A 12505-nucleotide genomic window follows, 5' to 3' on the forward strand; every position below is an offset into this window, starting at 1 on the left:
TTTCAAATAGAACGATTTTTCATTCTTTCCTATCTATAATTTTATGCGTTACTTTTTCAAAAACTGCACAAAGTCATACGACATCACCAAGCAGTGAGAGAAACGGAATAATAAATCGAAATTGATAGCTTCCAATACTAAAATGGCATTCAACTTATTCAATTCCATTTGGTTTGAAATTCTACACGCATGAGGAAAGCTCTCCTTCTTTGTTTTATCTTTACGAGTAATGGGTTTTCAAAACCATTACTTTGCGGGAGTTAGTGCATCTAGTTTTGGATCCCTCCGAAATAATTCGCCCTAATGTGCCTCTATGACCACTCCTTTAATGGAAAAAAGTGTAGGCATATGAACTTGTGTATTTTATTGCAAGAGATATGCAGTTCGATTCAACTTTGTCTCAAGTTAACAGAGGAGATGGTATTGAAATGATATCCAATTTGCTATATCTCATCAATTAGCCAAGCGCTTGATTAGAGCCTAGTTACATTTCCACTGCGACAAAATACACTGGTCATGTAACTAATTTGCAGACATTACAAACATACGCGATTAAGACACTCATGTAATATTAGCCGTTCTACAAGTCGTTTGTCACAATTTTTCAATTGTGACGCCATTTATCAAGTTCAATCGAATGAAAGGAGAAGGTACTTTCACCTAACTTCTTCTTTTTATTCGTGATAGAAGTTGTTGGATTGCAAGTTCCAGCAAAGATGGAAGAAGTCACATATATCGAGATTGCAAACTCTTCCCCGCATTTTAATACTCCGTATTTCTTTCTTAGCTACCGTCAAGTCTAGATACAACGCACGCCAGCATCCCTCGCTTTCCACTGAACTATAATGTATTTATATTTATTTTAATATGCCATGTTGACAACGTGTGCCACAAGAAGATGTTCCACTCAACGTGAGATATTGGATTCCAATACTTTTTTTCGTGCTGATTCAGGAATCCAATTTGTTTCTTTTTTTGAGGAAGTCCAACGGGCTCGGTGACTATAAAATTTTTTTGTAAAAATTTTCACCATTACTATGTTTGAACAAGTATATTATTTTTAAGATAAAATGAATAAGAAATAACTCAATTGGAAATAGCTTTTGAATTATTTTATAATCATTTTGACTGAAATCAATTCAAGGCGGACCTAAATAAGAAAGTAACTAGCGTCGTTATTTTTAGAGAGGAAAAAGCTATATTTAAAAAAGAAAATAAGGAAAAACAACTTGCAATAGAATTAAGTGGATATTAGTATATCTCCCACCTTTAATTCAAGTATTTGGAACATACTACGTTGTTTTAAAGAAAACAGGACAGTATTCTGAAGAGTTATTACTACTGGCTGTGTTAAGATAAGAAAGAGAACTTCATTCAAACCCTAAAAAATGTACAATACTGAAAGACGACCATCTATGGCAGAACGCAGGCCATCTATTATTGCTTCATCTGCCCAGTATTCATCTAGCTCTCTAGTGGTGCCTCACTTGGCTGGTATCGAAGATCCTTTACCTGATACTACTCCAGATAAGGTTGACGTACTCATTGCAGGCACAGGTATGGTAGAAAGTGTTCTTGCCGCAGCATTGGCTTGGCAAGGTTCTAGTGTCCTACATATTGATCAAAATGATTACTATGGTGATACTTCTGCTACCCTCACTGTGGATCAACTTAAGAGATGGGTCTCTCAAATAAATGAAACTATGTTACCCTGTTATTCAAATGCCAAATTATATGTGTCAAACGCAATTGGGAATGATAATCGCAAATATATTTCTAGAGATTTTGGTATAGACTTGTCTCCAAAGTTTTTGTTTGCCAAATCTGATTTGTTATCTATCTTAGTGAAGTCGAGAGTTCATCAATATTTGGAATTTCAATCATTATCTACTTTCCACACTTATGAGAATGATTCTTTTGAAAAATTGACTAATACAAAACAAGAAATATTTACAAATCAAAATTTACCATTAATGACAAAACGAAATCTAATGAGATTCATTAAATTTGTGCTTGACTGGGAAAAACATCCACAAATTTGGGAACCTTATGCAACTAAATCAATAACGGAATTTCTAATTGAGAAGTTTAATTTAGAACCTGCACAAGTAAACGAATTGATCTTTTCCATTGGTCTTTGTTATACGGCAGATACTAAAGTTCCCCATGCTTTACAAAGAATTCGTCGCTATTTAATTAGTTTTGATGTGTATGGACCTTTTCCAGTATTATATTCAAAGTTTGGTGGACCAGGTGAATTGTCGCAAGGTTTTTGTAGATCTGCTGCAGTTGCTGGAGCAACATATAAATTGAACGAAAAATTACAATCTTTCGACCCAACGACAAAAGTTGCTACTTTTACAGATGGCTCAAAGGTTATGGTAAGTGAGAAAGTTATCATGTCTCCAACGCAAGCACCAAGATCTCATAAACATGTCCCTAAACAAAATTTTGAAATTCATAGACTTACATGTGTGGTAGAAAAATCATGTTCTGAATGGTTCACAAATAATGAATCTGGTGCAGTTATTGTATTTCCGCCGGGATCATTAAAATCTGGTAATAAAAGAGTTGTTCAAGCTTTAATTCTTGGTTCTGGATCTGAGTGCTGTCCTAGTGGTACCTGCATTTGGTATTTATCAACGACTGAGCAAGGAGACCGCGCTGAAATGGATCTTGATGCAGCATTGGAAGCCATGGAAATAAGTATTATAAGAGAGTCATCTACTGATATTGTAAATGATGAAGATATCGTACAAATAACTGACAACGGACAAACGGTAGTCAATTCTGTGAAATTAGGACAATCATTCAGAGAATATTATCCAAGAGAGCCAGTTCAGCATTTGTTAAAATTATATTACACGCAGCATACTTCTACACCACCGTTTGATATTGTTGCGCCATCATTATTTGAAAATGAAACAACAATTCGTGCTAACAAGTTAAACAAGTTTACAGCTGAAGCAGGGGATAACGGTGTAATGTACACTGCTATGCCATCTACTGAAATATCTTACGATGAAGTAGTCACAGCAGCCAAGTTACTTTATGAAAAGATTGTTGGTAGTGATGACGATTTCTTCGATGTTGATTTCGAAGATGAAGAAGAAATGATGAGCAATCCACCACCTGCAAAATATGAGAATGCAATTATAGATGACGAAGATGCAGACCATGATATGGATGCCGATTCAAGTGAATTTGTAGGTGAAATGGAGATATGACATGATGATAAATCTAGGAAGGATTAACTTTCTTAGATTGGCCCCTTTTTTTATTTGATACATTCTTTTTAATTTGTACATATGTTAATTTCACAGTTTTATAATATTAAAAAAAAACATACCATAATAATACTTCTGATACCACGTTTTATATATCTCAACTTCACGTTAAAATCGAAATTTTTTTTCATTTGACTGTATTTATTGGCACCCTAACACCACAAACCATCCAGACATTTTTATTAATTTTTTTTCACAAAAATCCAACTTTTGTAAAATTACACAAAAAATATGAATTTTTTCAACTTTGTTCACGCCGAATGAAATTTTTCGAAAAATCTAGCGCAAAATATTGCAAATTCGATAAAGCCTCAATGCAAGCAGAGACCATCGTTAGATGTATTGAAAATTCAGAAATTAGTTTATAGTATTATAATCAAATTCAATTCTTGTCTTATAAAGTCTTCACGGAGCAGTCTTTATATTTCTTACTGTCGAAGAAGTCAAAACTTGCTATAACATTATAAACTAAGAAGAATGTCTGACGTTGAAGAAGTCGTTGAAGTTCCAGTTGAAGAACCAGTTGTTGAACAAACCGCTGAAGTCACCATCGAAGATGCTTTAAAGGTTGTCTTAAGAACTTCCTTAATCCACGATGGTTTAGCTAGAGGTTTAAGAGAATCTACCAAGGCTTTAACCAGAGGTGAAGCCCAATTAGTTGTCTTAGTCTCTTCTGTTACTGAAGACTCCATTATCAAGTTAGTTGAAGGTTTAGCTAACGACCCAGAAAACAAGGTTCCATTAATCAAGGTTGCTGATGCTAAGCAATTAGGTGAATGGGCCGGTCTAGGTAAGATTGACAGAGAAGGTAACGCCAGAAAGGTTGTCGGTGCTTCTGTTGTTGTTGTCAAGAACTGGGGTGCTGAAACTGACGAACGTGCCATGATCTTAGAACACTTCTCTCAACAATAAATAAACTGCTGATTTTATATTAGTTGCTTTTCTCATCATTCTGACTTATATATGGCATATTTCAACATATAGCTAGTTATATTTTAAGGAAGAAATATATTTTATTGTTAGATCAATTTAAATTATGCATGCAGGTTATATACATTCTAGAAAAATAGTGGTAGATCATTAGCTGATTGTGTGAGGCCAGCCCTGTTTTCATCCTCAGAATCTCCGTCGGTCCTTGTGATTGCGTTAGAATTTCCATCGGTAGATAAGTCAAGGAGGTTGTTATTTACTGTTAATCCAAGGGATCTTTTTATATTGTGGTTCTCTACGTGCTTGTCATCTGTACCAGTCTTAGTTTCCATCAATTTTTCGACATCATGTATCGAAAATTCGTCGAGCTCCTCTTTGCCCAATATAGAAACTTCGATGACAATCCCAGGGTAGTCCTTAGGCAACTGTAATTGTTTGGCACCTCCAGAATTAGAACGGTTGCTGTTTCTTGTATCAGAAATTATGACGTTATCAGTTTGACTAAGGATATTAACACTTAATAGCCCATTAGAATCCATCCTGAAGAGCACTTTACTAGCAATTTTTGTACTGGCCCTGATTTTATCGAAAGTGCCAAAGTCAAAAAAGCCTATAACAGGCACATCATAGCACAAAGTAGCGAAATCACTCTCGTAAATCTCCAGTTTTTCTAAAATAGATCGTACACCTGGCAATTTTATCTTGGACATTCCTAAATCTGATTTTGAAACAAAGCAAAAGATATTTTCACCATTGCTTTTGGTTTTGGCATATATGTAACAGTCTTTGCAATTGATATCTTTCAAATCCTGTAATGCACTATACAAAACATCGCCTTTAATAATGCATTCTAGCACAATTTCGTCTCGTATTATTTGTAAATCACTATTATCCATATCTTTGATTAAAAAAGTGGAATACTCTACTCTTTCTGATATCATAGAATCTTCAAAAATTAACACAAATGGCGTTCCTTCGCCATCATATGAAAGTGTGCATTCTACAATATCATCTAAATTCCTATTTGCTACATTAACACTATCTAGAATATGATTAATCTTAACACACAATTTCATATTGTTTGCATCGTTATTATCCTCAGTCCCGTTAATTTCATCGAAGCAATATGACATAAACAGTTCTCTAGATAAAAGTAATTGAATTTTGACTGAATGATTATTCTCCCTTACAAATGAAAGACCATCTTTATCGATATAAATCAAAACATCTTCCTTGATACCAAACGGTGTTAGACATTGTAAAGCCGTTGTAATATGTTCTAAATGGACTGTAGTTGCTGAAAAACTTGCTATCTGATTATCTCGAAACCTCATTCTCTTTCTATTACGATCTTAGCGAGACGAAATGGCATATCATCTCATCTCTTGTTGAAATAATGCAGTTTTCAAATTATATATATCACATAACGTATCCGGAGTTGCTTCAAATTTAAAAAAGTAGTCGAAACACAAATTGATTAAAATTATTCGAGGATAGGAATTCTATAACATATAAGACCATTGATCATGACTACTGATCATAGGAGATTAACAAGAAACGGTTCGTTAGTCCGTACAGTAGGAACAGGTGTCGTATTAGCCATTGGTGCAGGTATCGCTTGTTGGTATTGGTGGCGTGGTCCAAATGCCTCTCAAGAGACCAATCGACTCCAACAGAAGGAAGAAGAAGAGCACAGAAAGGAAAGGGAAAAAGAACCGTCTAGGTGCGTTATTGTTACGAAGACTTTGAGTGAGATGAAAGACTTTGATTGGCAAAAATTCTTAAAAGACGATATTGTATTTATAGTGGTACCTGGGGAAACATTCCTAGATCCGTCACAAGGTTTTGAAATAGATCCAAAAGTGGGCTATAAGATCATACGTTGTGATACTATTTTAGGAGTTTGGTCTTGCGTTAAAAGTCTAAAAAAGGATAGTCTAATTGTAATAGGTGATGAGGTGGAAGGTGGGATTCCCGATGACATCTCAAACTTTACCAAAAATATAAGAGATGTAAAGTCGAAAGAAGAGCTCTTGACGATATTCCCAATTCCTTTTTAATGTTGTTTACGTATGCTTACATAGTTTAATAATAAGATTGCTTTCTTACAATATATCCCTTCTGTTACCAAAGACTACACCTTCTGTCTTTTGAGAAGCTCCCTTCATATATCCATACTCCATGGTACTCCATCCTTCCTGTAAATGTTTTGGTTTAGCTTTCACAGGTGGACGTGGTCTCTTGGTAGCTATTTGTGGGCCTAATACAGGAAAAATATCGGGATGTTTCTTATTAGCATACCTCGAAAGAGATTTCAAAGTTTGATAAACAGATGCTGGGTCTTTTTCCTCATATAAGTCAATTGTCTGAAATAACTCATCTTCAGGTACGCCATATGCTCTAGCAAAGGAAAGAAATTGAGAGATCTGTTCCATTTGAATGAAGGGCATCTTTGATTCTTTCCATTTGATTAAAGTAGTATTTGGACTATCGACTTCATTTAACTTATTAGCCAGCTTACATAGTACAGTACCATCCTTTAATAATTCCAATAAACTTTTGCCAGCGTCTACTTCATCATTTAGAACAGATTTGAATATCCACATTTTTATGCTACCAATAGCATCTTCAGAAAACTTGCTGAGCCTCAACTGTTTTAAATCTTCATCTAATGATGTTACATCGGGCGTTTTATTATAATCCATGATCTCACGTCACACACTGCTTTACTCTACACCACTACTCTCTGCTCTCTTAGAAGAGGCTTTGTGTAGCCCCATAGTAGCTATTCTATTTTGAAAGTTGTAGCATGCCAGCATCAACGTGTATGGGTGTTTCGAACTGTCTCATATTATAGCACCGAAAGATATATTATAATAAATGATTTGCATCCTTCAGCTGTGTAAATTACCAGCAGTATAGTTATATTTTGTCCAATCCACACTAGAAATCAGTGTACTGTCACTGATTTTTCTGCTCAATTATCATTTGTGACATAATGGTTGGTTAAATAAAATGAATTCTTCTTTGAGGTATATTGCAGTGATCTGTGCTTTGCTCCTCTCCAAATAGGGATTTTTACTGGTGTATTGATTATACCTAGTTTTTATTCGCTACTTCTTGGTGCCAATGTCATTTGATGTCATTAAATGGAACAAAAATTCTAACAGAGAAAAAGTGACCTAAGGTGGTTGAAGAAAAATCTTTTCATTATATAGCATAACACTCTCCTGGGTATAGTACATTGAACATCATGCACTACTATAGACTTATAGTTTTTACTATTATTCTCTTTTCTGTGGTCACCTGTTATGGGGAACATGTAGCAGACAGTACCGAGCGTCAGCATGCAGAGTTAAGTAAGGCGGCTCTATCAAATGATATGCTACAAATTTACAGTAGCAAACTTTGTATGGATAATTCAATGCTGACAATTAACCACCTTCACACAGTCCTTTATCCAAAATTAGGAACCTTGGAATATAATATTGATGGCAATGTCACGTTGCAGGAAAAGGTGATACTGAAAACAGTAATTTCAGTGTATGGTCTAGCGATAATTAGTCGACAGATCGATTTATGTTCCCTGAATCAAAAAGGCATATGTCCTCTACGTCCTGGTAGAATTGACATCAAAGGAACATATAAAATACCGCAGAATGTCATTGAAAAAATCCCCAAACCAATCTTTGTCATACCAAATCTAGATTTGGAAGTTGACTTTCTGCTATATAACCATGGTGACACTGAGTTGCTCAAAGAATTGGCGTGTGTACAGGTGCATGTTACAAATAATAAAACAGTAACAAATGTGTATGCGTTTTGGATAACAGCGGCACTATCAATTTCTATTCTTTTAGCATCCATTTATGCACTATGTTGGGGATATACCTTAACAAATACGTATCTACTTTTTACTGTTTATACGTTGTTTGCTCATATTCAAGGTACTGCAATGCTTCGTATGCTTACGTTGCCTATAATATCTTCAATGGTTCAGTCGTGGATAATCAATTATCAATGGTCTTTAGGAACCATACCCAGCCGATATGTACAAGGAGTTGCTGACTGGTATGTATTAGCCACTAGTACATATCCTTTCAACCATATGGAGGCAGCTTCCTTTATCAATCCAGAAAGATATAGGTTGAGTAGTGATGAAACTTTGAATGTCAAGGCTGAAGAGATAGATACCAATAAAATTACTCTCATGGCTTCGGAAACTATGAAATATTTAGGTGCACATAGATACGCATTTAGAGAAGACTTTATTTCGTCAAATATATTCGTGACATCAATCATAACTCTGGCATCATTGATTGTGGTTACTCTCATATTTCTGAATGCGGTAATAATATCTATCAATATCATGATAAAAATTCCCCATAATAGCAAGTTCAATTACATTGGATTTTTAGGGCGAAATTATACTCGAATAATCAAGGCAAACCTTTTCAGGGTGCTATTAATTTTATTTCCACCAATAGTACTCATATCTGTGTCAGAGTTCAATTGCAAGAGCTCACCCGCCCTATTGGTTGATGCAGTTGTTATTTTTGCAATTGCATTACTTTTATTATTATATGCTGTCTACCGTTTGTTCATTCAGGCCAGAAAATCAAAAAGAACATATGGGACAGTCAAGTACTCACTTTTTGTTGATGACCAGTTCGTAGCTAAATATGGTCTTCTTTTCTTACAATTCAAATCAAGCTGTTACTGGTGGCTACTTGTCCAAGTTGTTTACGGTTTTGCCAAACCATTTTCCATAAGTATGTCGCTATTTAATGGAAAACTCGGAGTGACAGCGTTATTCGTGACGGAACTCATTTATTCCTTATGTTCATATATTTTCCAGCCATACATCAGTCATCGTATGAACCAAGTTCACTTCTTGGTGCATGGTGTTACAGTGTTACATCTATTTTTTTTCTTTTTTTTGCTGACGTTATCCAGACACCTAAAATCATAGTGTCAGTAATGAGTGTCGCATTTTGTCTGATGGATGGCACTATTACAGTATTCCTACTAATAGTTTCAATTCTTTTTGCGCTTTTTAGTATGTTTCATAATGCCCCAGACGTATTATTTGAGCCTTCAACAGATAAGAGACAATCCTTCCTTACTTCATATGGTACTTGCCTTTTCATAAAGAAAGACAACCGAATTAAAGAATTAGCACAATTAAAGGAAAAAATAATATGCGACTATCCTGGTTGATTCAATGAGCTGTATTTTGAGCGGAATATACATATATAGTGAATTGAACAGATATAACGACTCGTTGTTTCTCTTAAGCTTCTATTTAATGTTTTGGCGCTATCTGACATGTTAAAAGTTTTGAGCCGAACATAAAAGATTAATTTCCGAAAAGGAAAAATATGGCCTCAATTGATGCATGAAGCAACCCATATAAAAGAACCAGCATCAATTAGGTTTGACACAATAAGATATAGTACAGATGCCAAATTAGTAATGTCTTCCTCTCCTGACAACATTGTTAGAGCTGGATCCGTGAATGATTCACAAGAATGGTTTGGTAAAGCAGGAAAGGTAGTAAAGAAGAGGAATAGAATTTCTTTCGTCTGCCAAGCTTGTAGAAAGGCTAAGACAAAATGTGATAAAGAAAAGCCAATGTGCTCGAGATGTCGAAAACAAGATCTAGAATGTGTTTACGATATTGAGCTGCAAAGGCCACCAAAGAATCCCAATAAGGATTCTGCCATTACAAGATTGGAAAATGATATACAGTACTGGAAGAAAAGAACTCAGGCTTTGATACGAGATCAGGAGATTGAAATGCTCAAAAAACCAAAAGAGGAGTCGACTCCAACGACAAAGGAGATCCAGGAAGATGAGAAGTCATGGCAGAACCTCAAAGTGAACATCTATAGGGACAATCCGAGATTGATTATTAGTAAAGTCATGAAAAGAGAAGTTAATCCATTGTCAGAAAACTATTTAATTATCAAGGACAATTTCTTGACATCCATACTTTTGTCTGTGTTTTCTAATTACAGACCAACCGATAATTCAGTAGTTCCTGCCCTAGCTGCAGATGTCAGTATCACCAAGGCACAATCCTGGATGCAAGATAATGCATCAAAGCTCACAGAAGTTTTGGCAAAACAATGCCGCAATGAGAAGCAAAAATCGAAATTAAAGGAATTTACAAACAGATTACTACAAATTCCGAGCTCGAATGATAACAATAGAGTGAAATTAATTTCAAGCATACTTAGTAACCCTAAAGAATACCATAATATTGAAGACCATTGCACATTACCAAATGAATACTCAGAAATCCTGCAGGAATTTATAGCTGAATATGAAAAGATATTACCACCAAAGTTTGTGATGAAAAGTTACAAGTCTCATTTTTATGAAAATATATATCCCTGTTTACCATTTCTCAACAAGGAAATCTTCGAAGAATCGATCAATTCAACCCTGATAGGCGATTTAGATGATCCAAATAAACTAAGAATTAATTTGGGAGTGGCCAGTTTGAGAAATAAAATGGAAAATTTAAGCATTTTATTGATTATCTTAAAGATATCCCACATGTCCCTACAATTTCTTCAAAATGAGTCCAACTCCTTGAGCAGTAGATATTTTGATGACACAATGTTGACTCTGTATCCTATTAAAGTTGATGCAATTATGCTAGCACAAAGATTTCTTGCATCAGAAAATTGGTGTGCATGTCCTAACGAGAATATAATAACATGCTTACTTTACATATGGGCCTTTTTCGTATTCTCACCTGAAGAGGCTGAATTTTTCTTAGAGAATCCGACTGATGTTATAAGTAATCTTACGGTGATGCTGGCAACGACTATTGGCCTGCATAGAGATCCACTTGAATACCCACAGTTGGTAATGTCAAAGGATATTCGAGTATTAAATCATAGAAGATTATTATGGCTCTCAGTGATTTCAATGTCAAGTTTTGAATCTACCATAAAGGGACGTAGATTGTCTACCTCAGAAAACTTGTTTGAATCCTTTATCAACTTCCATGACCCCAGTACAATCACTGAATATATGAAAAGAGTAAGGAATGACATGTCTCCACCTAACTTTTTCACATTAAAGTTACACAAATTTACATTCGAAGTAACATATTTCGTACTACTACATCAGAAACTAAACGAATTGACAATGTCATACAATGGATCCTTCCACCTATATGAATATGAAGATCTGATCAGTAAAATAAATGCATTTGCTGATCTTGAGTTCAGCAATTCAAGTCAGAATATTGTATTTGACCAATTAGAAGGTATCGCAGAAGATAAAGTAGGCCAATTGTCTTTACTCTCAACCAGAAACTCTATTGTTTTTTTCTACGGCACAATGAGTAAGATAATGATGTTACGTTCTTATATGGCATTGATGTTGCACTTTGAGAACTTGTGTGTGAAAGATAGTGAGCAATATCTATTCTACTATTACAAATATTTTTCAGAATGTCTAATTGCGGTTTTAGAACTATCAAACATTCTACAAAAGTATTACAAAGGTGAAAAGATAACCGGTATATCACCATTAACAAATTATCATGCTTCAAAGACTATCCAGTTGTCTGTATCAACAATTTTGTTGACGCTACTTGTTATTCTATCAAGATTTGAATTAGCTTCGTATATGCTATCTAATAGAAGTCAATTTACAAGATTCATCCCAGAAAATGACATTGAATCGAAAACTAGAATAATAAATGAAATTAAGAAGATTTTTGAGATTGCAATAACTAAAATTTACAATTTAGCCTCAGAAAATTTAAGATTTACGTATTTTTCTATTTTCAAGATATTAATATTATCAGATATTGTTATGCAAAAGATGAAAAGTGGCGATTTATGGAATGGAATGGTTAGCGATACCAATATGGAAAATAAATTCTCCAATTCGAAGATTAATAAAATATTTACAATGACGGTCGATTTCAATATTGATAAAAATGGTAAATTAATTGATCATTTGAAATTGAAAAATCACCTAATAAAATTTGATATCCAAAAGCTTAGAGAAATTTCCGAAAGGATCAATACATTAATATTGGACTATAACAATACCCTTTGTGGTGATATCAAACCTATAGAATTGAATGAAACAAATGTGGAAAATATGGCGACGAATTTTCTACCGGAATTCAATGATATTGATTTTTCAGATAATATTCCCGATTTATTCCTTGATAATCTTGATTTCCTAGATTATGATCTATTTTTTAGCAATAAATAAAACTCATACAGTTATATAAATAATTGTATAATTGCAAA

At 34.5% G+C, this 12505-nt stretch overlaps 7 protein-coding genes across 7 annotated transcripts; 5 read left to right on the forward strand and 2 right to left on the reverse strand.

Moving 5' to 3' along the window:
* Positions 1-1388: 1388 nt before the first annotated feature.
* Positions 1389-3227, forward strand: MRS6 (GTPase-activating protein MRS6; the record flags this gene model as incomplete). The annotated part of the gene is made up of 1 exon (XM_003956569.1): positions 1389-3227. One exon carries the CDS (start codon positions 1389-1391, stop codon positions 3225-3227), a length of 1839 nt encoding a protein of 612 aa, XP_003956618.1.
* Positions 3228-3764: 537 nt separating this feature from the next.
* RPS12 (40S ribosomal protein eS12) lies at positions 3765-4199 on the forward strand (the record flags this gene model as incomplete). Its single annotated transcript, XM_003956570.1, has 1 exon — positions 3765-4199. The coding sequence occupies one exon, from the start codon at positions 3765-3767 to the stop codon at positions 4197-4199; it is 435 nt and encodes a 144-aa protein (XP_003956619.1).
* A 146-nt stretch (positions 4200-4345) lies between these two features.
* Positions 4346-5551, reverse strand: RAD17 (Rad17p; the record flags this gene model as incomplete). The annotated part of the gene is made up of 1 exon (XM_003956571.1): positions 4346-5551. One exon carries the CDS (start codon positions 5549-5551, stop codon positions 4346-4348), a length of 1206 nt encoding a protein of 401 aa, XP_003956620.1.
* Positions 5552-5743: 192 nt separating this feature from the next.
* PEX22 (ubiquitin-protein transferase activating protein PEX22) lies at positions 5744-6277 on the forward strand (the record flags this gene model as incomplete). Its single annotated transcript, XM_003956572.1, has 1 exon — positions 5744-6277. One exon carries the CDS (start codon positions 5744-5746, stop codon positions 6275-6277), a length of 534 nt encoding a protein of 177 aa, XP_003956621.1.
* Positions 6278-6322: 45 nt separating this feature from the next.
* On the reverse strand, positions 6323-6922 carry SCP1 (Scp1p; the record flags this gene model as incomplete). The annotated part of the gene is made up of 1 exon (XM_003956573.1): positions 6323-6922. The coding sequence occupies one exon, from the start codon at positions 6920-6922 to the stop codon at positions 6323-6325; it is 600 nt and encodes a 199-aa protein (XP_003956622.1).
* Positions 6923-7470: 548 nt separating this feature from the next.
* On the forward strand, positions 7471-9189 carry KAFR0C04970 (putative flavin adenine dinucleotide transporter; the record flags this gene model as incomplete). Its single annotated transcript, XM_003956574.1, has 1 exon — positions 7471-9189. The coding sequence occupies one exon, from the start codon at positions 7471-7473 to the stop codon at positions 9187-9189; it is 1719 nt and encodes a 572-aa protein (XP_003956623.1).
* Positions 9190-9611: 422 nt separating this feature from the next.
* On the forward strand, positions 9612-12467 carry PIP2 (oleate-activated transcription factor PIP2; the record flags this gene model as incomplete). Its single annotated transcript, XM_003956575.1, has 1 exon — positions 9612-12467. One exon carries the CDS (start codon positions 9612-9614, stop codon positions 12465-12467), a length of 2856 nt encoding a protein of 951 aa, XP_003956624.1.
* Positions 12468-12505: the final 38 nt, after the last annotated feature.

This window comes from Kazachstania africana, chromosome 3, assembly GCF_000304475.1.
Source record: "Kazachstania africana CBS 2517 chromosome 3, complete genome".
Lineage (NCBI taxonomy): Eukaryota > Fungi > Ascomycota > Saccharomycetes > Saccharomycetales > Saccharomycetaceae > Kazachstania > Kazachstania africana.